The sequence below is a fragment of the Maylandia zebra genome, linkage group LG16 (assembly GCF_041146795.1).
Source record: "Maylandia zebra isolate NMK-2024a linkage group LG16, Mzebra_GT3a, whole genome shotgun sequence".
In the NCBI taxonomy this organism is placed as follows: Eukaryota; Metazoa; Chordata; class Actinopteri; order Cichliformes; family Cichlidae; genus Maylandia; species Maylandia zebra.
The window spans coordinates 36,770,438-36,796,010 of record NC_135182.1 but is presented as its reverse complement, the minus strand read 5'-3'; the positions used below and the strand labels follow the sequence as shown (position 1 = coordinate 36,796,010).

General features: G+C 47.8%; 1 protein-coding gene across 3 annotated transcripts in view; it reads left to right on the top strand.

Moving 5' to 3' along the window:
* mylka (myosin, light chain kinase a) overlaps positions 1 to 25,573 on the top strand; it is a 47,415-nt gene that overhangs the window by 4,314 nt on the left and 17,528 nt on the right. Inside the window, exons 2-18 of one of the 3 annotated variants that reach the window (XM_024805461.2) lie at positions 744 to 903; positions 3,160 to 3,367; positions 3,579 to 3,624; positions 4,423 to 4,588; positions 4,729 to 4,894; positions 5,143 to 5,164; positions 5,674 to 5,845; positions 5,952 to 6,025; positions 6,111 to 6,211; positions 6,381 to 6,593; positions 11,991 to 12,122; positions 15,341 to 15,538; positions 16,010 to 16,217; positions 16,293 to 16,337; positions 17,146 to 17,232; positions 17,909 to 18,777; positions 22,626 to 22,742. In XM_024805461.2, coding sequence (XP_024661229.2) covers positions 748 to 903; positions 3,160 to 3,367; positions 3,579 to 3,624; positions 4,423 to 4,588; positions 4,729 to 4,894; positions 5,143 to 5,164; positions 5,674 to 5,845; positions 5,952 to 6,025; positions 6,111 to 6,211; positions 6,381 to 6,593; positions 11,991 to 12,122; positions 15,341 to 15,538; positions 16,010 to 16,217; positions 16,293 to 16,337; positions 17,146 to 17,232; positions 17,909 to 18,777; positions 22,626 to 22,742 — 2,980 coding nt within the window. In that variant the 5' untranslated portion in view covers positions 744 to 747. Of the gene's footprint in view, positions 1 to 743; positions 904 to 3,159; positions 3,368 to 3,484; positions 4,114 to 4,422; positions 4,589 to 4,728; positions 4,895 to 5,142; positions 5,165 to 5,673; positions 5,846 to 5,951; positions 6,026 to 6,110; positions 6,212 to 6,380; positions 6,594 to 11,990; positions 12,123 to 15,340; positions 15,539 to 16,009; positions 16,218 to 16,292; positions 16,338 to 17,145; positions 17,233 to 17,908; positions 18,778 to 22,625; positions 22,743 to 25,573 lie in introns of those variants that run through there. The other 2 variants (XM_024805462.2, XM_012915757.3) reach the window with 2 other exon arrangements.

The window sequence follows — 25,573 nt, the reverse complement described above, 5'->3', positions numbered from 1 at the left end:
GCTCGTGTTCGGTCAGATGGAGGTTTGTGTCTGAGCTCTGAGCTGGAGAGAAAAACACACGATCAGGACGAGACAGGAAACAAAAGCTGACATGTTGATAAAACTGTTATTTCAAACAGAGTTGGGTGTGTTTCGTAACTATTAGACCTTATAAGGCAGCAGCAGAGAGAGGGTCAGAGCTGCAGACTGCTGCTGTTTGCTCTGAAAACACACAAAACATCCAGCAGACACACAGCGACCAGCCGGCAAACACTGAGCTAATGTCCAGCCAAAAGCCGAAAATATCACCAACATACAACGACTGTGAAGCCAGCAGTGAGCACGCTCTGAGCTGACGTCACAGCAGTAACCATCCGACAGCCCCTCTTGCAAGTGAAGGCCCACCGGAGCCCACTGGAGGGCAGGCATGTATACTGCTCTGTCCTCACCCAGGACCAGTTTGCCTTGGGAGACCAGTAGCTCCTGGGTTCATGCTGGTGTAGTAACCACCACCATGATGAGGTGATTCACAGGTATGTGTGTCAGGAACCACCGCACTCATCTGATGCTGAACAACTACAGATGCTACTGATACTCACAGCCGTGTCGGGTGTTACAGGTCATCAGAACAAGGACTGAGCTGCAGATGAAAATACGGTTTCCTCAGAGTCACATGATCAGCTGATCACATGATGCCTCTGAGGTGTGCACATGCTCAGAGCATGTTTGTTATGTCACTCTCTGATGGTTGTTTCCTCTGATAGGAGAATGACTGACGTGCGGTTGGCTTCAGTTTCCACCGTCTCCAAGGTTACAAGCCTGTCACAAGGATGCGGTTCCCACGGCAACGAGCCTCCAGCTTTCGTCCTTCCTCCCCGTAATGCCCGGGTCACGCTGGGGGCAGAAGCTCGACTGGAGGGCAAGGTGAGACTCTGATTGGTTCTTTTTACCTCTAAACCTGAAACAGTGAACAGCGTTTACACCTCTGAGGTGGTTTAAGGTGGACTCGACACCGTGAAGATAACTAAGATGTGAGATATTTCCACCTGTCAGGTCTGAGAATGAGACGTTCCGGCACTCTGAACTCTGGATGAAGCCGACCTTCAGTCTCTGGAGGTTCATCAGAGCCGATGTCAGCAGCAGCTGAGCTCTTCAGACATGCAGCCTTTCTTATCAGACGGAGGTTTCAGCCCACTTTAAACTCTGGCTTTGTATAAATAGTTGTGTTCCTGTGACCTGAGCGAGCGGTGCCAGCGTGCATCAGTGTAATCACCACAGTTTGACCAAATATAAACATGGAGGCTAGAAATGAGGCTCTGTGTATGAGGAAAGCCTCAGGAGACGCTGACGCCCTCACAGACTCACAACAGACTGACGATCAAAGTCAGACTGGCTCATTTTAAACGACTCACTTTAATGCAGAAAATTAATTGTTAAAACTTCTTGATGATTTATACGTGTTAATATTTATCATTTCCTCTTTTCTGAGCACTTTGCAACCTGTATGCCTTCCTCTTATTTTTGTATATATATTCCTCTTCATTATTATTTATTTCTGCACAGTCAAAGGAGCTTGCAAAGAAAAGCGTCTGGACTTCTTTAAGTTGCTTGAAGACGTTCCACCTCTCGTCCGAGAAGCTTCTTCAGTTCTAAGGTCAAATGGTGGAGAGTCCCAGATATAAACCCAGTGGGAGTGACCCCCCACAGAGGGACAAAGGACCCCCTGATGATCCTCTAATCACATGAGCCAAGGTGTGAAACTGGGTGTGGGTCCCAATCAGCCAGAGTTTCGGGTGTGTTCATTGTGAAACCTGGCCCCACCTTATCATGTGATTTCCTGAGGTCAGATGGCCCAGGATGTGAGTGGGCGTTAAGGCGTCTGGCAGGGATCTCAAAACTGGATTATAGATGGCAGAGAGTTGGTGTCGTAGAACTGAAGAAGCTTCTCGGATGAGAGGTGAAACGTCTTCAAGCAACTTAAAGAAGTCCAGACGCTTTTCTTTGCAAGCTTCTTAGCCTATGATGACCTGGATGACTGAGAACCTTCACAGACTTGTTCCTGCACAGTTGGTGTGGAGCACCTACAATTCTGTTGCACATGTACAATAACAATAAAGGGCTATTCTATTCTATTCTATTCTATTCTATTCTACTCTTCAACATAACACTGAAGCAGGACTTGAGGACAGACACTCGGTGTGGGAGGAATGACACGATTTGTGTCTGGATCTTTTTCCAGAATAAAGTGCTTCACAGATCTGAGAGACCATAAAAACAGAGCTCACAGCAGCAGATCATAAAAGCAGGACTGAGACAGAACAAACATCCCAACTTTAAAGAACACGTTTAAGGCGGTTCGCTGCCAGCCACAGAAATAAGAGCGAGGAAGATCAGGCTGAACCTTCATCACAGGTCAGGAGACTGTGTTTGTATCTGAGAGTCTGAAAGGCTGGAAGGATGTGAGAGCGGACGGATTAACATTTCTTCAGTCTTGTGACCGGCTGCATCCTGATGTGAAGCCTCCCAACAATCCCAGCACACCAAACGCTCTGTTTCTGCTTTATTTGCTCTCTGAAGTCATTTTCTGTGTTTGGCCCGACTTTAATCAGCGGCTCTTACGCTGCTCTGGTTTCCCCCGTGGTTTTACACCAGTTTAACCACTTAAAGACCCAATCGCAGCCAAACTGGACAAGTTTCACCTGAAGGCAGCGCTCTTCATTTCTGCCTCAGCTCCTCTGGCTGTCTGCTGACTGCATGTGAAGAATCCCAGGACACCTGAATGCACCACAAATCCCCAAACATGATGGATGGATCTGCAAAGCCTGATGGCAGCTGAAAGTCCTCAAACACATCTGTCCACCACATGCTGCACACACACAAACACTCACAGAGACACACAGACACAGACACACACACACACAAACACACAGAGAGACAGACACACACACACACACACACACACAGACACGCACACGCTTGCTTTCCTAGTTCTGTGAGGTCCTTAGTCCTCTTCGAGTCCTGCAGATTCGGTCTGCTTGTCTGCTTCTGTCGCGCTGACCTCAAACCAAACACACACTGTATATAAAAGATGGACACAGCCTCCGTTATGCCGGATGAGTCAGCTGGACGAGTCTGTGTGAAATCAGCTGATTGCTTTTCTCCATTGTCTGAATCGTTCAGGTGCGCGGCCATCCTGAGCCACAGGTCACATGGTACAGAGAGGGAAGGGCCATGATTGGTGGAGAGCACTACATCGTGGAACGGGGTGGGCGGGGCAGCTTCAGCCTTTTGGTGAGAGGGGTCACGGAGGAGGACCTGGGCAGTTACACCTGTCAGGCAACCAATCAGGCGGGGAGCCGTCAGGTTACCGTGGAGATCCTTCTGGAAGGTAAGAGCGTGAGCAGCTCTGACAGGAAACAGTCACTGTGAGGAAAACGTGTTCGTATGGTTTTCCTCTGTGGACATGTGACACCCACACTCGTTATGCCCTCATTTTATTTCTGCTTGCTGCCTTGTTGGTTCAAATAAAAACACTCATAACGTTTTTTAAAGGTTTAACGAAAGCTCGATCTGATGCTCTGATGTTTTTCCACCTGCAGAGAATTCTGGGAAGAAATACGTCGTGCCGCCGTCCATGAAAGCAGGGTGAGCCGTGCAAACAGCTGTGAGCGCGACGTCTCAGAGGAAACTCCTTTCACACAGCTCTGAGTTTGGCTGAATGTTTTCCTCCCAAACAAAAAACACTGCTCACAAAAATGAAAGGAACACTTTGAAAACTCATCAGGCTCGATGGGAAAACCTGGTGCTGGACTTCAGCACTGATATGGACCGGGTCGTGTGTCAGGAGTCACATCGATTCATTTAATTAAAAATGATCAACGTGCAGAGGCTGAATTCAAACATCCCAAAGAGTTTAAATTAAAATTTCATTCGAATCAGTGAAAACGTCTGCCTGTGGGGGGCTGTGTGTCCCTCCATGAATAAGCCTCCCACACATTCAGGCATCATCCTGGAGGAGTTGAGCTACCTAAGCAGCCTCTGCAGGGTCCAGTCCTCACCTCATGCTACCAGCATGGAGACCAGCCGAATGCAAAACTAGTGAAAAACAGTCAGAAGAGAAGAGGAAGGAAACATGTGAGTGTCCTCCACCCGTGAAAGCATTCCTGCTCTGGGGGCTGTGTCCTTGTTGTTAGTTTCATTAACACCAAAGCAGCTGAACCTGATTAACACCTCCTCTGATACTGAACCAATCAGATCAGTATCCCAAAGTTCACTGACTTGATGTCAAACTCAGATTAAAAAGTGCTCCTTTCATTTTTTCAGCAGTGTGTAAACACCAGCATCCAAACACCAGGTGGCGCTGCTGCACAGGGTTGCACTCCATGCTTATAAAGAAGTAACTGCTAAGTGCTGATCCCAGAACTCCATCTCTCACGATTCCAGGTGTCGCTCTGCAGCTCCTGCTGTGGAGAACAGGCCGAGCATTTGGAGCGAGAGTCCCCCAAAGTTCATCAACAAACCGAGCCGAGTGTTTGCCGAGCCGGGACAGAGCGCCAAGTTCTCCGCCAAAACCACAGGACGCCCACAGCCCAGGGTCACCTGGCACAAGGTACGAGGAGCTTGAGATCAGAGCTGCAGAGGAACAGCTGAGAAGCTGTGGGATCTCAGTCTCACTCGCAGCGGCGGCTGGAGGACAGATTCTTTGTCCGCTTTTACTGATTAACTCAGTATTTACTGTTTGTCTCTCAGGGGGAGGCGGAGCTTCAGTCTGGTGGGCGGGTCAGCATGTACGAGCGCTCAGGCCTTCACTTCCTGGAGATAAAGGATGTGATTGTCCAGGATGCAGGAAGTTACAAGTGTTTGATCAGCAACGGTTCCGGAACAGCGACTGCCTGCGCCGAGCTTACCGTCCAGGGTGAGGCAGCCAATCAGAGTCGTTCAGCTGCTGCACGCGCTCATTTGTCATTATTTAAAACTGCAAACCAAACGCTGCAGTTCCTCTGCTGTCCAGCAGAGGCAGCAGTGAGTCAGCCCCACGTTAAAACATGTTTACAGCCTGATGTTGAGCAGCTGGTGGCGGTGAGGCGCTCTGAGCGTGTGACTGTGTGGATGCTGATGATGTGGACGTTCTCTCTCTCACGTGTCCTCCCCTCTCTTCTCCAGGTGCTCCTGACGACTCGTCCAGGTGAGTGCTGTCATGTCTGGATGTGTTAACAGTAAGAATCCCTCAGAGCTGTTTCCTGTCTGAAGCTCTGGTGGACGGACAGCAGCGTCCCTCTCAGAGCTTCGTCAGCTCCTGGGAAACATGGCTCCTCTTTCCTTTGCTGCTGCGAAAGTTTTCCAGCTGAGTTTGAGATCTTTTGGCTTCACGAGCTGGAAACTTGTTCTGGAAAACTGCTTGAGTGTTCACAGCAGCAGGTTAGAGGCAGCTGAAGGAAGCAGAGGAGATTCCTCATCAATCTGAACTCCTGTGGGGACGCTAACCGGCAGGTTTCACCTTTCAGAACCTGCTGCAAATAATCCGTCTGAGGTTTCTTACTGTCTGACCGAAAAGAGACGTCATAAAAATAAATCCACCAGTAAATCAAATATTTCCAGACTGCAAAGAATTAAAAACATGCTGTCACACGGGGACAGTCACCGCGGTAACGAGGACGGCATGTTCAGAATCATCCACTCTGGTTCCTCCCGCAGGACCGGCCGGCCCACTGACGACCCACAGACCAGAACCAGGAGCCAGAAGGAGGGCAGAGCTGCTCCCAGCTCCCAGCCCGAGGAGCAAGAGCCCAGACAGGCCGCCTCCTGGAGGAGCGAACCACCTGCACAGCTCCCTCTGCTGGCTGAGAGGAGAGCTGCACCTGATCAGGTTATTTTACTACTACTAATAATAATGTTTCTGAAACTCATGCCATCTAAAGCAGAATAAATGAAAGAGAATGACATGAAGTGAAAGAGCTCCTGCTCCCCTGCAGGTCCGGTCCATCGACGCTCCTGATCCAGATCTGACCTGCTCGGTCCAGCAGTCAGGACCCGGCTCAGATAGCAGGTCAGAACTTGGATCAATCCACTTTTATTTAAATGTGAAGTCACGTCCACTTTCAGGTGTGTTCAGGATCACCTGTGTGTTTCAGGCCGGTGAGGACGTCCAAGGCGGGTTCCAACCTGCGGTTCGAGGCCGTCCCCCTGGACCAGGAGGCCACAGAGGGAGCTCAGGTCACGTTCACCTGCCAAGGTGAGAAACGCCTCAGACTGTGAAGGTGGAATCACTGACACGAGGCAGCTCTGAGCAGATGGTTAATGATGATTTAAATAAAGGTTTCATTTCAGGTCTCAGCTCCTCCACAGCTTTACTGTGACTTTAAGATCCTGTGAGTGTGAGCCGCCTCTCCTCTTCCTCACAGTGTCCTCCTCTGCTGCCGGCGCCGTGGTCACCTGGCTGAAGGACGGGGGGCCCGTGAGGACGGGATCAGGTCTGTGGCAGAGACGAGACGGCACCCGTCTCACTCTCACCGTGGAGAGGGTGAGACGGGTGGACCAGGGCGTGTACAGGTGTCAGCTGACCAACGCTGACGGGCTGACGGTGGACTCTGCAGCGTGGACGCTCCTCGTGCACAGTGAGTTCCTCCTCACATAGACTAAAGGACCTGAAATGAAACCTTTATTTAAACCATCTCCTCAGAGCTGCTTCATGATGGATGGGTGGGTGGATGAATGGATGGGTGGGTGGATGAATGGATGGGGGGTGGCCATCTACTGTTTGGAAGGTTAGTGGTTCGATCCCTGGCTCCCTTCTTGGGCAAGATAATAACCCCAAATTGCTCTCAGATGCATCCATCAGAGAATGAATGCATGAATGTTAGTAAGGAAGCACAACAATCTTAGAAGACATGCGTGTATGGGTGAGTGTGACTGGGTGAATGTGGCGTGTTGTATAGACCGCTTTGAGTACTGTGGGAGAGCAGAAAGGTGCTGTGTAAGAGTCGTTCCATGACCCTGTGTGGATTCATAGATGTTGTAACGCAGGGCAGAGGAACAGCTTCACTCTGAGGCTCAGAGTGTGATGACAGAGTCCTCCAGCAGAGGGCAGCACTGACTCTCACACAGAAACACAATCGTGGTCCAACAGGAAACTGAGGACATACTCCACCCTGACCTTTGACCTGACCTTCTGATCAGAGAGAGAAAAACAAACACACACAGGACAGAAATGTTTGTGTGGGAGAGTCTGAGACGTTTGGAGTGAAGCAGGAAGAAGTGCACTCTGAACTCACAGGAAGTGTTTCATCAGCTCACCTGAAACATGTGGACACCGTGAACGCTGCCACCTGCTCACCTTCATGACAGGAACAGGCTGCAGTGAGCAAACACCAGTTTATGGTCCATCATAACTGTAGCAATGACATAAAGTCTGAAAATAGAGTCTGGGTTTCAAATCTGTCTTTAAAACAGAGTCGTCGTCACAGAGCACCCACACCCGCAGCATTCACACCACAGTGTAGTGGGCTCCTCCATCCTTACTAGAATCCTGCAAACACACAGCGGTCGTCTTCAAGAGGGATGAAACCACCTGCAGAGCTGCTGCTGGGGAAAGTGTTCAGCTGTTAAACCCACGAGCGGCTTTAGTGTTATTATCTCTGCAGACCTGCAAACACCTCCACCTCCTCCATCCACTCATACAGATCACCTACAGTCACCGTGACTCATTCACCAGCATGAAGCAGATTAACTGATTATCAGAGTGTGTGTGGTGAGGTTACTCACACCGTCTCGTTACCTGCTCTGTTCCTGTCGTTTCGATTGGTCAGAATCATGAAGCTGATGTAACCACGTGGATCAGCTGGAGTCACAGCTCAGGTTTTTCAGCACCGTGTCGTTGAACCGCTGAGCAGAGGCAGCAGAGAGCCGAGAGCCATATAAAGACAAAACACGCAGCAGCAGCACACACACACACACACACACACACACACACACACACACACACACACACACACACACACAGAGTAAGACTGAAGCTGACCCAAGAAGGGCATGCAGAGGGAGTCCACAGCTTCATCAGGCGGTGGGGACTCCTCTCAGCTCTGCAGCTGATCCCAGGTCTGCCTCGGCTGGACAGCAGCTACAGAGTGATGCTGACTCAGAAACTCTTTGTTCTGGTTTGCTGCTCTTTAGTTTGCGGCCCAGGTTTGTAAGAACATGGTTTCATAAATAAGTGCTGAGTAAACACTGCAGTGAAATATGAAACACTTTGGTAAATAGCGTGCTTCTGTCACTCTCCCATCCCGACTGTCACTTCCTCCTCTTCCTGTCGTCTGTTTTTCCTGATCTTCTGCTCTCGCGTTCACACTCGGCCCTCTTTAAACTGCTCTGTGGACATGAAGATGGATGAAATGAAAGGTCGGCCGCTATCAGCAGATTTAAAATGTTTTAAAACAGATTACCACCTGTGAGGAAGTTTGCAGCCTGAGCCTCTAAGCTCAGGAGCCTCAGTTCATCTGATTCAATGCTCAGCCACATAACAAGTTTGTTCATGATGAGACTGTTTTTCTTTATACATTTTGTTCCACGTGATGGTAATTGATTTATTTCACTGATATTATTGCAAACAACGGGAACGTGGAGCAAATCTTATAAAACTCCTGCCTCTGATAAATGTTTGCAGACCAGAAGGAGATCTGCTGAGCTTAGTCACAGTTTTCAGTGTCTTACCTTGTTCAGTCACCATGGTAACTGATACTGAACATCTCACCTGGTCCGGAGCAGGCGAGGCTCACAGTTTCCAGCACAGTGTGTCTTTAAAGTGGTCACCAGTGTAGAAACATGAACAGTCAGAGCTCTGTTGAGCCAACCATCCCTTTAACGTTAACTAGTAATGACTTCATGAACTTCTTCACAAATAAAATTTTTATCATTAGAGAAAAAATTACCAGTAATCATCCCACAGATGTAATATTATCTACAGCTACTCTTAGTACCATTGATGTTAAGTTAGACTCTTTTTCTCCAATTGATCTTTCTGAGTTAACTTCAATAATTACTTCCTCCAAACCATCAACGTGTCTTTTAGACCCCATTCCTACAAAACTGCTCAAAGAAGTCCTGCCATTAATTAATTCTTCGATCTTAAATATGATCAACCTATCTCTAATGATCGGCTATGTACCACAGGCCTTCAAGCTGGCTGTAGTTAAACCTTTACTCAAAAAGCATCTCTAGACCCAGCAGTCTTAGCTAATTATAGGCCAATCTCCAACCTTCCTTTATATCAAACATCCTTGAAAGAGTAGTTGTCAAACAGCTAACAGATCATCTGCAGAGGTTTATTTGAAGAGTTTCAGTCAGGTTTCAGAGCTCAGCACAGCACAGAAACAGCTTTAGTGAAGGTTACAAATGAAATCTTAGAAATATGGTATCTAACCAGATTCTTACTCTGGATGGCATTACCTTGGCCTCCAGTAACACTGTGAGGAACCTTAGAGTCATTTTTGACCAGGACATGTCCTTCAACGCACATATTAAACAAATATGTAAGACTGCTTTCTTCCATTTGTGCAACATCTCTAAAGTTAGAAATATCCTGTCTCAGAGTGACGCTGAAAAACTAGTTCATGCATTTATTACTTCCAGGCTGGACGACTGTAACTCATTATTATCAGAAAGTCTAACTTTCTGATTTCAGACTGTTTAGCTGATCAGATGTGATGAAATAATAGAAACCAGAACGCTGCTGGTATCACAGCTCCTGTGGATGAATGTAGCTCACAGACCTCAGTCTGGGTCCTGCAGATGCAGCTCTGTGAATGTGAACATTATTTGGTAATGTTTATTTTTCATCACTCACAATATTTTATATCTTCCTCCCACCTCGACTACTCACATAAATTTTATCATTAATCTAAGACCCGCATGATAAAATATAACCACCGCTGTCGTAACACGAGCTCTGTGAAGTTACTGAGCTTAAAGCAGAAATCAAAGAAGCTGCTGCTGGAAGAGTTACTGCCCTGATGGTTTCTGGACTTTATTTGAATGTAATTTGCTGAATAGTGCAGAATTTCATTTTATTAGAGGGATGAGTGAGAGCAGCATCAGTCAGCCAATCACTGATCAGCGTGTTGGAGAGGAACCTTCATCGCAGCTTTATAAGGACAATCAGGCATGCAGCAGGAAATCCCCCACTCAGTACACACACACACACACACACACACACACACACACACACAGTGAAATACCAGCGGGTTCCCACAGACAGCAGATTTCCATGTGAGGACAATAAAGTCTCATCTGCAGTCTGAGAAGAATCTGTCTCGGCTGCTGAAGTCGTTTCACACAGTGAGTTTGTATCTGCAGGTCACATGACTCCTCACAGTGTAGGAGGAAGTGTTCATATCCTTTCAAAATAAAGAACTGCCAAACTACAGCGTGCATCGATCCATCAGAGTTTGAATTCCTGCGCTGGAAACAGCAGTTTTATGGTTTTCTGTTTAACGTGAAGGTCACAGCGTCATGGTTCATAACCTCAGCTGAAGGAGAGCAATATTCACAAACTTTCATTTTCTTTGTAAAAGTAGAGAATTCTGAAACTCCCAAACTAGACAGGCTGGGTCTGCTGCAGCTGTTGTGCAGAACTTTACCAAATTACTTTACCAGCAATGGATGGATGGATAGATGGGTGAAGTGATGGATGGAGAAATGGATAGTGATGAAGGATGGATGGATGATGGATGGATGGACGAGGGATGAAGGAATAATAATAATATAATAATAATGATTGCATTTATATAGCGCTTTTCGAGAACCTCAAAGCGCTTTACAATGCCACTATTCAGTCACTCTCACATTCACACACTGGTGGAGGCAGCTACAGTCGTAGCCACAGCTGCCCTGGGGCAGACTGACAGAAGTGAGGCTGCCATATTGCACCATCGGCCCCTCTGACCATCACCAGTAGGCGGTAGGTGAAGTGTCTTGCCCAGGGACACAACAACGAGACTGTCCAAGCCGGGGCTCGAACCAGCAACCTTCCGGTTACAATGGAATGGATGCATGGATAGATGGATGAAAGATTAATAGAGGGATTGATGAAGGAATGGATGGACGGATGATGGACGGATGGACGGAGAAAGTGATGAAGGACAGACGGAAGGGTGATGGATGGGTGGATGGATGAAGGAATGGATGGAATGATAGATGAAGTGATGAAGGATGGATGGGTGCATGGAGGGATGAAGTGATGAAGGACAGATGGATGAATGCATGGATGGATGGTTGGATGGAATGATAGATGGAGTGATGAAGGATGGATGGGTGGAGGGCTGATGGATGCGTTGATGGATTTATTTGTCACTGGTGTAAGAAGGAAAGATGAAACCAAAGCCGGCGTTTCAGATATTCAGATTTCTGTTTCTTCACCTCCTCTGCCCCCACTCGTCTCATCAACCCTGGAAACACCCCAGCATGGAAATATGATTATACTAACTGTTGTTACAGTGTGTGTGTGTGTGTGTGTGTGTGTGTGTGTGTGTGTGTGCTCATCAGTTAATGTGACGCACACACAGCCGGTGAGCAGTGTGTGTCCTCTCTGGTATTTCTGATATGTACACAGAACAAGACACACACATTTGTTCCTCCTCACATGAGCGCACACACATACACAGGCATGTTTAATGGACTTTAGTGTGTGTGTGTGTGTGTGTGTGTGTGTGTGTGTGTGTGTGTGTGTGTGTGTGAGAGAGAAAAGGAAACCCTCGCTCCTTATAAGGAAGAGGACGAGTGAGGCTCAGGCTGGTGCTCTCTCTGCCTCGGGCTAACACACTGAGCTCTGGGTTTGGATTATGATAGTTTAATGTGATTGGCTGTTACACTGTAAATAAAAACAGGAAGTCAAACGTGCATTATTTCCCTTTGACATTTGAAGTATCAGCAGACTGGAGTACTCTCGTGTACTGGAGTAAATGTACTTGATTACATTAGTAACTGCTCCTTTTTCTTCTTTATGTGTTTCCGCCCTGCAGGCAGACAGAGAGGCGGGAGGTCAGAGGTCACAGAGGTCAGAGCAGCGTGTGAAGCTCCTCGCTTCATTGGTCGCCTGAGCGATCTGAAGGTGATGGACGGCAGCAGAGTCGCCATGACGGTGGAGCTGAGCGGTAAGTGTGTGTGTGTGTGTGTGTGTGTGTGTGTGTGTGTGTGTGTGTGTGTGCGCGAGCTGTGGTATTTCCTGTCTGATCTCTGGGGAGATGGAGGAGATGCGATGAGGGCAGATTTACTTCTTCGTTTCCTCTGAGTGTTGTTGTTGCTCTGATATGACAGCACGCATTGTTTCTGAATTATGAGTTCATTATGAGTCCCCACATTATTAACCCCGCAGTGTGTGTGTGCGTGTGTGTGTGCGTGTGTGTGTGTGTGTGTGTGTGTGTGTGTGTGTGTGTGTGTGTGTTACATAATGATTTTCCACACTGGGTTTTCTTCTCCATATAAGCTGTGTGAGGATCAGAGGTGCTGTTGCTTCTCTGCACGAGCTTCATTTCCACACGAAACTGAAATTTATGGAGCCACACGCACACGCGCACACACACACACACACACACACACACACACACACACACACACACGCACACACTCCTCGTGCCTATGGTACGACAACTTTTCTCCGTGCCCCTGGTACACTGTGCAGAAACACCTTGCCACACACGCACACCTCTGACCTCTGACCTCTAGATGTTTTTCTTACCCAATCATTACACTGAACTCCCCTGAAGGTCATACTGACGTATTCATAAATAATTGTACTTACTAAATGTGAAAAGTATTTAAACTAATTTTACATCCACAGCTAGAGTTAAAGCAGCTTTACTGAAGCATCCGTGAAATGAATCAAATAACAGTGAATTTAGCTTTAAATCACTGACTGTATCTGAATAATGGCGGCTGTGACAGTACTTGACATAATGAGTCCTGCAGCCAGACGTATCTGGATGAGCTGATGGAGTTACCTGCTGATCAGTGCTCAACGTCCAATCACAATCCTTGAATTTCACTGTGCATCAAAACTGAAGCTCCGCCTTCTTGGATGGTCTGTTGGTACAGTGACCTCACAGCAGCCATGTTATTGGTCAGATGATGTCACTAATAATGCTCCAACTGCACAAACACAGCCCAGAGGTCCAGTTCAGGTGAAACTAGCAAACAGTTAGCAGCTACAGCCGCCTGTGTAGGGTTGCCAACTCCCTGAAAAATAAATAAGGGACACCTCGTGGCCAGGGCCGGGCGACCCAGTTGTCTTCACCCTTCCCAGTGTGGTGAATTTTCTAGCTCTTTTTTTGTGTGTGAAATTATTTTTTTAACCATTTGACTTGAATTTGATTTAAGCAGATGCATATTCTTTGTGATATGAACACATGTGAAACAAATGATCATTTAGCCATTTATTTTTAGCTCACAATGACAACATTAACACAGTAAAACAGGTCTCTTTCTTAAACAGAAGCCTGTCATGCTTAACTTTTGAGAATATAAGTAAATCTTTCTTTAAAAGAACTCTGTCCTGCTTAACTTAAAATAATAGAAAACAATAGAAAGAAAAATATTCTTGTAACAGTGCACATTTAGTGCATTTAGTACAGTTGGCTTCAGTTGAGGTATTATTTCAGCTTTTCTAAAGCTAATCAGCTGCTCCTGTTTGTAAACCCGCTTGTTCCCATGATTACGCATCATAACTCATCATCATTATTCATCTATGTATTACTTTTATGTATTAGTCATCTATTTGTTGTAATCATCTATCCTTACAGATGTTTATTACACAAAATAAGTTATATTATCACACTTCTGGCCACATAGCGCTGATATTCACTGCACATGCCCATATTAACGTTTTCCAGCCAGGTGTTTTCCTTTTCCCATTCTTCCCTTTCTCTGAGGGGAACAAACATTGCTGCTCTAACGCTGGGCTTACACTGTGCGGTTTTAGGCCCATTTTGAGCCGATTTTTGAGTGATCGGACCGATTTTGGCCTTCATCGTGCATCGTGTAGTATACGTGGGGTAACGAGAAGTGATTAACACCTCACGACCAGCTCCCGATCATCAATCGCTCGTGAGCCGCTCACACTGCTCACGCGCAAACACGTAAACGTCGGTGAAAAAGACGGAGCAGCACGGCTGTGCAGCGTGTGATCTGGACACAAGCGATGGAGGCACAACTTGTAGAACTTTGGAAAGCTCATCCGAGCCTTTTCGATGTGGCCTCACAAAATGATCACGACCACAACAACCGTGAAAATAGTTGGATTTACACTGCTGCTCAATCACAGCTGCCTGATCAATGTTTTTCATTAGCAATTTAGCAAAGTTGATGGTGGTGGTGTGTCTGTGTGAGTGAAAGACAGAGAGAGCGACAGATTGTCTGTTATAACCTTCATTTTATGGAGGCACAGTGTGAGCACTCAGGTCGCATCAGAGCATCGGGCCGTATAGTGTGAGACCTGCATCGTGACCTATGAACGTCTAACCCCTGCGAGTCAATCGTGCAGTTTGAGCAGGAGCTGAATAACGTGACTGAAAAAATCACACAGTGTCTGCCCAGCTTTAGGTGTACTGTCATCCGAGACTTGCACCGCAGTGTCGGCGTTTGTTTCCCTGTTGGCCATGCTTCTTGTTGTGGTCATCTGTTGTCTTCCGGTATTTTCTCCGCAAGCGACCTTTCCTCGACCAATGAGATGAGCGATAATCTGACTTGTCATACTCGAATTGTCATAAGTGTGCTGTCAGCGCATTGGTCACAAAGCAGGAGAGGGGCTGGGAATTATGTTTTCAAACAAAGCGTTAATTCCATAAACATTTATAGACTACTTTTGATTCTCACTGTATTACGGGACAAAGTGCGTCCCTTATTAGCTCAATACGGGACGTGTACTTTTGTTTCTAAATACGGGACGATTCCGTATTTTAAGGGACGGTTGGCAACCCTACGCCTGTGTCACCATCCACCTGTCAGTCAAAGAGGCCACGCCCCTAATAACAAATAAACAGGTGAGTTATAAAGACCACCTACCCCTGTACAGGGGTTATGAAGGTGGATAATTATCCATGAAGACCAATCAGTTCGTGTATGAGGCTAACGTCTATGAGGACTGACTCACTGCTGCCTCTGCTGGATTTCAGAGGAACTGCGCTTCCAGTCTGCCTTTTTTTAAAGTACTTTTGATTCAACAACACTAAAATGTAAATTAAATAAACAAAATATTGCCACTCCTTTAATTCTCAAAAATACTGCATATAATAATTATAAGTAAAAGGATCTTTGGTGCGTACTGGTCTTCACTGATGTGTCCTGATGTTTGAATGAAGCTGTGTGTGGTCCTCAGGTCACCCTCCTCCAGAGCTGGTGTGGCTCCACGATGGGCAGGAGGTGACCGAGTCAGAGGACTTCCAGCTCCTCAGAGAGGGAACCCGCTGCACTCTGCTGATCCACGAGGTTTTCCCCGAGGACACCGGGACCTACAGCTGCCAGGCCTGGAACCAGTATGGAGAGGACCAGACCCAGGCCCGGCTCACGGTGGAGGGTATGCTGCAGTTGCACTGAGACCTGAGTGACACCAATGTGGGGATTTTTGCAATGTTCACAAACACAACAATTACAAACCCACAGCCTTTCTGATCCTGATACCAAATCCACCTTGGCCCAAAAATGTGGTTTCTGTTTTGTACCCTTTATTTGTGTTCTCTTCTTAGTTTATTTTTGTCAAGCTTTTGGTTTCTGTTTTGCATTTCTTTTTCCCCCCCGTTATTCTTGGTGTTTGATTATGTAGGTCTCAGGTTTTGGTTTCCATACTCTATTCTGTGTCCAGTCAGTGTCTGTGTCAGCCCTCCAGGTGTAACTGAGGATGTCTGTGCTGCAGCTCAACCACTGACCGATCAACTTTGGTGTCATTGTGTTCACACACTATCTACAGTGTATATGTTGGGTTTCCTATGTGAGGCTCAACCACACGACCTCCATATAAACCCAGATTTATTATTGTGGTTTTCTGCAGAGCCTCAGGATGGCGTCCAGCCGTGGTTCATCACCAAGCCCAAAGAGGTGAGCGCTGCTGTTGGTCAGCATGTTCTCCTGTCCTGTGCCATCGCCGGAGATCCGTTTCCCCAGTACACCTGGACCAGAACCGACCCGAGCCGATCTCTGACCTCCGGAGGCGACTATGAACTTCTGCAGAAAGAGGACGTCGTCTCCCTGCTCATAAGGTTTACAGTTACACACAAACCACACGCTCTGCAGCTAACCACACCTGATACAGCTAACTCTGTTTTCTTCTTCAGACGAGTGAAGAAGGAACATGGCGGAGAGTACCTGATCAGCCTGAGGTAACAGATCGACAGGCGCAGATACTGTAAACACTCACATGTCATAAAAAGACACAGATTCTGCAGACATGCTGAAATAATCCCAGATGATCTACAGTACAGAGCTGCAGTGAGGATTACACTCACAGAGGAACCACCAGCCCTCCCCCTCCATAATCTATCCATCCATAACCTCATCATCCACCCCAGCACATACAGCAGTCTGCATCATATTCAAAGCATGACTATGTAACATGAGAATAGAAGAGAAATCTCCTTCTGCTCATGAAAATCATACGTGATGTGCTGGTGCCAGTGAACATGAAGAAACTGTGAGAGACGGTAAAGCTGCACTTTACCCGAAACACAAACCAACATCAAGGAATTTAAAGGTGCCTAATGGTTGGCCAGACTGAAAAAGACAAACAGTTGATCTATAAAAGTAAATATCAGGTTTTCCACATCATAATGTGACTTATTCAGAGACTGAAGGGATGATTGAGCATCAAGACATAATGTGATTAGTGCTAACAAAGACAACAGCTTCCAGGGTAATTTCAGTCAAACGTTTCTGAACATTGTTGATCAGGACCAGTGGAGCCTACCTGGTGTCTTTTCCTCTCTTAAAGGGAAAATGTTATGTGCCATTAATGAGAGATAGAAGGATCAGTTTCTCATATGAAGTCTGACGTTGCAAATAGCACAGTGCAGCAGTGCCTGAATGAAAACACCGCTGTGATGAATCAGTGGCGTGGAAGTGGGAGATGGTCTTAGTGCCTGTGAGAAGATGAGAGAGTGCTGCATGTAGAAGATAAACTTTGTGTTTCAGGAACAGCGTGGGCGAGTGCAGCGCTGTGGCCACGCTGTCGGTCACCGAAAGACGAGAAAAGGACAGTAGAGGACGGGACGGCAGCAGGTGAGACCTCACTCACCTGGACACCTGCAGCTGGCTGAACAGGGCGGAGTCAGATTTCTGTGCCGTATGAGCGTGATTGGTTGAGCCTGACGAGTTTTTAAAACGTCTCGTTCCCTAAACAGACCTCTGCATCATCAGCATAGAGTCTGACTCCGTCAGCCCCCCCCCCCCCCCCCACACACTATTCCCAGCTCTCTGTTCCTGTTTCCACCCCCTCCTCACACCCACCCACCATTCCCTCCATCCTTCTGTTATTTATCCAGAAATTCCCTAAAGCTTCTCTAATCCATCCATATCACCCCGACCAATCAGAGCCAGTATTTCCTCTGTGTGTTTACTCTGCTGCGAGTGTTTGCTGGAAGAAACCCCGTTTGCTCTAGTTTGATGAAACTGTGAAAAAGAGTCAGCAGCTTCAGAACTGAGGAGGAGGAGGAGGAGGAGGAGGAAGAGTGTGTCCTCAGTCTGCTTTTTCTTTGTTTACATCTGTGTGTGTGTGTGTGTTCCCTCTGCTCATGCCCATATTCGGGCAGTTGAGTCACTTGTGATGTAACATGAACAATTTGAGTCGAGGTCCCCCCCCCACACCTCCCACCCCACCAGCTAAGACCTGGGGGGCGGAGCTTGTCCTATTGCTCTCTCTCTGTCCCTCCATCTGTCTCTGTGCTTGTTCATCCAGCCTGGCAGCAGCAGCAGGAGGAGCAGGAGGAGGAGCAGCTGGTGGGAGCGTGGTGCTGAGAGGAGGTGGCAAAGGAGGAGGAGGCGTGGAGCAGAGAAGCAGCAGCAGTGGTGTCAGTCGGCAGTGGCAGGAGGCCAACGAGGAGCAGAAGGAGAACCGGCAGCTCCCGCACCTGCACAGGGAAGAGAAGAAGAAGAAAGAGGAGGACCAGACCACTGCTCCCAGAGGCCTCCTCAAACGCTGTGTGGAAACCAGGGAGCGGGGTGAAGAGGAGCTGCGGCAGAGGGAGGCGCAGCAGCTGGACTTCCGCTCGCTGCTTGGACGCCGAGCCGTTCAAGGCAAAAACATCCAAGAGGGAGACGAGCAGAGGGAGGCCGGCCCCGCCACCGCCACCGCCACCACCGAGCACAACCAGCGCCACCACATGGATTTTAAGGCCAACCTCAAGGGTGTCAAACCCAAGAGCGAGGAGAAGGTGAACTCCCCATCGCAGGTCGACTTCCGCAGCGTGCTGGGGAAGAAGGGCGCCGCAAGCAGCAACAGCAGCAAGGCCGCAGAGACGCCCACGAAGAACGCCGGCGACTTCCGCTCTGTCCTCGCCAACAAGAAGAACCCGACGGGCCCCGAGAAGAATGGGGAGAAGGCGGAGGTGAACAACTGCATGGATGGAGGGATTAATGAGAAGAAGAGCACCGGAGGAGGAGGTGCGGCGCCGGAGTTTGTAGAGAAGCTGAGCGACATGACGGTGCTGGATGGTCAGCGGCTCCGGCTGCAGTGCCGCCTCGCCACCGCTTCTGATGTCACTGTCACCTGGACGCTGGACGGGAAGGTCATCAAGGCGTCCAAATTCATCATCCTCGCAAACGAAGGTCAGAGGTCACACACACAGCACAACAGGAAGTGAAAGGTTTTCTGACATGATTTGGTTAAAAAGGAGGGAGGAGGGCTTTGTTTACATTTCACAGCAACCCCGAACGCTCTCTTTGAATTCAAAGAAACTTTATTTAGCAGTACTGTTTGTTTGCGATCATCAATGGAAGTGATCAGAATCGATTAGAGCCACTGAATTTATTCAGACTGAGAAAACAGAGAGAAACCCCTCAGATTAAAGACGACAGAATGAGCAGCGCACAGGGAGGCGGAGCTCAGGAGGTGAAGCTGTGGAGCAGCGTTGGTGGAGTCGGTGGAGGAGCTGAAGCAGCTGCTGATGGAGGTCTGAGGATTGAGACTCTAATAATAGAACGCAGATGTGAAACAATAGAAGCAGGATGTGATGTGTGACCGTCACTGGAATTTCATATGGAAGCAGATCACTACACACACACACACACACACACACACACACACACACGTATTACTGTACTTGTGAGGTCCGGCGGGGATTCATTCATCAGTTGAAGGGACACTCTGTCTTAAACTGTCTTCATGATGTTTAGTTACGTCTCCCCGAAGCTAATCTTTAAAACTTGTTCAGTAACTTTGAACATGCTGAGCAGAACTGTCGTTCATGGATTTGATTGTGAAGACAAAAATGTAAAAAACAAAGTTTACTTTAAATTCAGTCTGGACTGTTTTGTGTTTAGCAGTGATGGTGATAGTTTTACTTACTTTAGACACGACTTTGCTAAAATTGAGTTAGCGTGATTGTTCTAGCAGTAACATTAAGAAGGCAGTGACAGTTAGCCGCACTGCAGGAATGTAACATCAGCTGATCAAGTAAAAACAAGAAGATGGACGCAGCCGGTGCTCAGCTACTTTAAACCTGTATTCTTTCTAATCTCCAGTAGGGGGCAACTCCTCTGCCAATTGTGTAAAAGTCGGAGTGTGTGAGCCTGCTGCCCGCCTCATGTTTACTTTGCAAATGAGGACCTTATTATCCGGTCGTTAAGTGATGACCTGACGAATCTTACTTCCGGGTCTAAAGTAGTCTGCGTTTAATATGGCTTTTGTGTTGTTAACATGTTTAATGTTTTGTATTTCCTTCTATTTGATCTCAAAAAGCTCCTAAAACAGTCAGTGATCACTGTTGACCTCCCTCGGCTTTTATTACCACTAATCATTTATTTAAGCTCAGTTTCTAAAACCTTAGGATGTAACTACAGCCCAGCCCATGCAGCAGTATATGAATGACTAAGCTCGTATTGTGGATGGATTATCTCAGTTGTTCTCCTGGCTGAAGTTTGGTCCTTTTACAGCATCCTGCCATGCGATTACATTTGTTCCTGACCACCGAGAACACTCATGTTAACTTTTATCAAGTGGAAAAAAGTTAGCTTGTTTATATTATGCTAACATAGCTGTGTCGCTAGCGGTCACGTAGCACATCATTATATACCAGCTAGCCCAACTTCAGTAACCCTACAAACATCACTGCTGTTTAGTTTTCTGTCTTCATTTATGCTGGAAGTGATAGCAGAGCTGTACGTTTGAATTTGTTTCCAAAACCCCGCAGTCAGGACATGCTATATTGTATTTAGATAGAAGCTAGCGAGCTAACTTCCTGCTAACTTCTAACTCCGTTAAATGTCATAAATTCCGTTTTCATGGATGCCTGGATGTTAAGCTCAATTGTTACACCTGGTAGAGCAGAACACTGATCATTTTATTAAAGATGAAAGACTTTAGACAGTTTTTAACTCTCAGTAATGCCATAGTGATCGTTTGATATATGGACCTGCAGCGGAGTTTAGGCCCAGACACGGCTAGTGACGTCAGACTTCACAACCGAATAGCGACAAAGAAACAGGAAGCAGGAGATGATTGAGTCATTAGCCAATGAGCATGCAGCATGTCGTGTAGATCCACGCCGTGCTTGGATTTTGTCGGGCTCGCCGCTTTGCTGAAGTCACCCTCACTGCTTCTCCTCCTCCTGATGGTCGAGGGACACTTTGAGTTCACTTTCACTTTCAGCAGCTGGAGCAGCTGTCACAATCTTTTCTTCTCTGTGTCGTTATCAGCGGCTCCAGCAGGAAACTTTCATTAACAGGAAGCTTTCAGCATGGATGGTGAAATAAATACAGCAGCCGTCAGAATCAGACTGATGGCTCACATTTATAAAAATAGGCAGACTCACCCTTTAAGAAAGAGCCTGAAGGTCCTCACAAGCATGGAAACACACACTGTGATGTCCTGTAAAGACCTGTGTGTGTGTGTGTGTGTGTGTCTGGAGGACAGCCCCTGGTTGTGTGTGTTTATCCTGCAGAGTGAGGAGTCTGTGTGTCACATGCTAAAGGTCAGAGGTCACATACATGTGTCGGTACAGATTTAAAGGCAGCAGCATGTTTATGATGAACTCAGATCTTCAGTTTCTGCTCTTGTGGTTTTGTAGGCGTCGTTATAAAACGACATGATCGTTGGCTGAAGGGTCGTCATGACGATAAAACGTCAGATCAAAGCGATCCTTTTACAGAAAGTGTTCAGAGTGTTGATTCAACGAGTTGCAGCAGCTTCCTGCCTTCTCTTCACGCTTTGTTGGATTTGGTGCAGATCCCCTCAGCTCCAGCAGGGTGGAGGGACGACAGATGTTTTCTCCACAGATGTTTAAGACGTTGCCTCGGTCAGGTCCGAGCCTGTCAGCTGTAAGGACCTCTCTGACTTTAGTTGTCATCCTCCTCTTTTATGAAATTTGCAGATGAGATTATGAGATCGTAGAAACAAGCAGTGGAAATGAGTTTTCTCCAGATGGTGTTTGGCCTCGTCATTACTGATGTGGCGAGGAGGGAATCAGAGTGGAGCAGCCGGCTGAGGCGGTTCATCCAATTTGGACGCCTCCTCTGCGAGGTGTTCGTGTCCTAGTGGGAGGAAGCCCTGCGGCAGACGCAGGGCACTCTGGAGAGATTGCATCTCTTGGCTGACCTGGGAACGCCTCGCTGTTCCCCCGGGTGAGCTGGAGGAGGTGGCTCACAGAGGGAGGTCCGGGCTTCTCTGGCTAGGCTGCTGCTCCCCTGAACCAGAAAAGGACAAGAAGATGGATGGATGGTAACTCAGCGCCACGATAGCATCACGAAGCACAAATAAAAAGGGTTAGGGTGAGGTTGAGTGTTGGTCGTGTGCAGGTCGTATGAACGTCACCTCAGATCCGTGAGTTTCTGTGATAGCTGTGCTTTGTCACCAGGGGGCAGTGTTAGAGACTCGTGTTGTTGTTGGTGAAACTGTCCATCACCCGCCGACCTCTACGAGGGTTTCTTTGACTTCACGCTTCAGTTTTGTCCCGTCCTGTAAACTTCAGGTTCCCTAAACTCTCGGCTGGCCGATCGAGTTTTAAACATCTCGGTTCTGATTGGAACAAACAGGACGGAGGCGACCAAAACAACAATCTTTTAAAAGATTTTTTTAAAACCATCTTTCAGGTCACAGAGTCTGATTAACAGGGAAAGCTTTTATTTTCACTGATCAAAGTGAGAGGCAGAGGAGTGTGATGCTTGTCCTTCTGTCTGAAGCAAAGAAATGTTCTAACACGTGTTGAAGGAAGAAGAAAGCCTTTCTGAAGGATGCCGCACCGGCAGCGGAGGATGGCCTTTAGTCTCACATGGCGTCTAAAAGGGTGGAGAACGTGACACTCTGATAGCTCGTTCGTAGTAAATGAAATGTGTAAGGAGTCATACCTTCATTTTTATTGATTAACTTTGTGGAATGTAAGAAATGAGACTTGACCTCGTGCTGATCTGACTGTGTCCTGTGTGGGTTGTGTTATATTGTGCTGTGTTGTGTGTTGCAGGCGGCCTGTGCTCTCTGACCATAGACAAAGCCCTGCCAGAGGATGAAGGCCAGTATAAATGCAGAGCCGAGAACTCGGCAGGCAAAGCCGAGTGTTCCTGCACGGTTCTGGTAGACGGTGAGAACAAAGCTTTGGTCCTGTCTCAGACCTTTCCTTCAGTGCCGCATGTTCTTCTTCTTCTGCTGTTTTTTTTCTTCTGGTCTTTCCTCTACAGTTATTCTTCCTCCTGCATCCTGATGTAGACGCAGGTTTAAAGCATTCAAACTGTGAGAGAAACTTTAAAGTGTACTTTTGTTGTCTGAATGAAGATCTGAAATGTATCTGATATGTTTGTCATAATCTGTCCTAAACCAAAGAGCTTGTTTACTTCCTGCCGTGTCCACGAACATTTGTTGACTCCGTCATCAGCGCTGACTCTCAGACACCAACCGATGAGTCGAGCCTCCTGAACACACGACTCTGTTCAGCAGTGCAGCTCTGCTTCTTTGGAAAGATCACACAAACATCAGCATTCATGGGTCATGTTAGCCCCGCCCACTCTCTTTGATGGTCGCTGCAGTGGTTTGGACTGGAAGAGTGATGCAGCAGAAGCTGCAGCGCTGGTCAGCTGGGTTTCCTGTCATTAGAACCAACGAACACAAACACAGTTTGACTTTATCAAAGATCGGCTCCTGTTTGCAGACGGGTTAGCGCTGGTCGTCAGGACATCAGCTGTTTGTAAAGGGCTTAGTCAGCTGGTTTTAAACACGAACACCACAGACTCGGTGTGCTGTGTCCAGAACAGCACGGACGCCGTGGTCCAGCCTGCAGCACGGACGCAGCCGCTGTTTCAGGTGTGTCTCAGTCCTGTGGTGCTCATGGACACCTGAGACTGAAGCAGCACGAGGACACTCGGCTCTTTCTTTGCTGTGAGTTAACGTAGCGAGGACAGAGGCAGAGTTCGCGATGGAAACACGATGAACTGTGCTCCACCATGTGCTGTGAATCTGTGATGTTGTGTTTGGACAGGAAGTCAAGGAAGTGACAGCAGTGACTTCCAGAGACCACAGAAAGTGTCCGGCTGTGTGAACACTGTGGTTCAGTTCTGAGACCTCCAGGATCGTCTCACGCCTGTGCACCGGGTCCGTGCAGACAGCACCCAGAGACTGCAGCCTGACGGCCCATCAGATGCAGCATGTCTCACTGCAAACTAGAGCGAAGGATCCAAAATTTGTGTTGTGCTGCGCTCTGCTTGTACGTCATTTTTGCGACTGCTCTACATATACGAGAAGCGCCTGCACCTTGTCGCTTTGTGTCCTCTACGACAGTTTGTGTTGTATTATGTCCAAACCTTTAATAAAAACGTATCCCTCATCCTAAAGAAGAAAGCTTTGTCCTGACTAGTGAAGAATGCGTCGTTTCCAGAACGCTGCTTTCCCTCTGCAGAGCTGTGCAGTTCCCCGTACGTGCACGTAAACCTGTGACAAACAGTTCACCGAACTCAGACACACACAGAACGCTTTCCTTCATTGTGCAGTTGAACTTAGTTTCTATTGGTAGCACAAAGGTGCGACACACGCGAGTACTGCGCTCTGCTGCACCTGTGCTTGTGCTGCGCTGGAAAACCGTTGCTGCACGAGGCAAACAACAGACATGAATGGGTTTCAGAGCTCAGCGCTGTGCTGCGTCCGATGTGAAAGGACCTTAACTCAGGCTGGACTGAGTCCCGTGCACGCTTACATGTGTATGTCTCCTGGTTGTTATTTACGTACCTGGGTTCTCTGAGTCTGAGCAGTGACTTTTTTTTTTTTTTTTTTTTTTTTAAATGACATCAGAAACAGCAGTATGCGACATTACGTGATGGCAGAGCTTCAGTTCATCCTTTGTCATTTTTTTTTTTTTTTTTTTTTTTTTTTTTTTTTAATAAATAGGACAGGGGGAATGAATGAGAGAGAGAGGGGGAGAGAAAGAAAGAAAACCCAAGGGGAGAAGAGACGGTGAGAAGGGGGGGGAAGAGAGACAAAAAAAAAAAAAAAAAAAACTCCTGGGTCACCTGTATGGAGAAAAAACAAACAAACAAACAAACAGAGGAGACAGCAAACAACAAAGAGCAACATAATAATAGAGAAAACAAAGCACCATCACAATAAACTAGCTAGTCATAGATATCAGTATTTACTAAGTAATAAACGATATTGTGCAGCACGCAAGATAGACAGCGCACAGTGTGCTTTGAGGCAGCAGCCAAGAAAGCTTTAGTCCGCGTCTGTGAATACCCATGTGTGCATACCTGTGTGGATCAGCATGCTTGCATTCCAAAGGTTTCTCCATGTAATGATCTGCTAGGGAGTGTGGGGGGGCCACAGCCCCGTCCTCCAGGGTGTGAAGCGGGTATGGAGGAGATCAAAACTCCAGACATCCAGAGGACCCCAGAACACAAGAGACCATGGAAGACCAACAGAGGGGCAGCCGCGCCACTGTCCCAGTAAGAGCTGAGGAGAGTCCCAGATGAGGGCTCGCCCAGCAGCCGCGGAGCAGAAGTCAGGGGGAGTTGCAGTGACGCGCCCGTGAGCTCCGCCGGCCCCCAGCTGCGCCTGAGTGACCGAGCCCTAGGCCGAGAGGCCGGGGGCACCCCACCTCCAAAGGGGCCCGAGCGAGCCCCAGGCCCCAGGCCCCGACAAGCGGCCGCCAAGGAGTGAGCCGGTGTGTACCCGGACGCCCACCCCCAGACACAAAGAACCACCAACACACCGACACCTGAGGGAGTCCGCCACCGGCAGGGGAAGTGGTGGTGGGTGGAGATAGGCCTCCAAACCTTGGAGGGCCTGAGGTGTCCCCAGAGAGGTGGCGTGACTTTTTTGATAGTTCGTCCCTGAATGCAGCACCGCGCTGGTTTCCCTCACAAAAAGCCGGTGGCATTTTTCTGCACTCACACGACTTGACTCGAACTTCTGTCGTCTCGCTGAGTC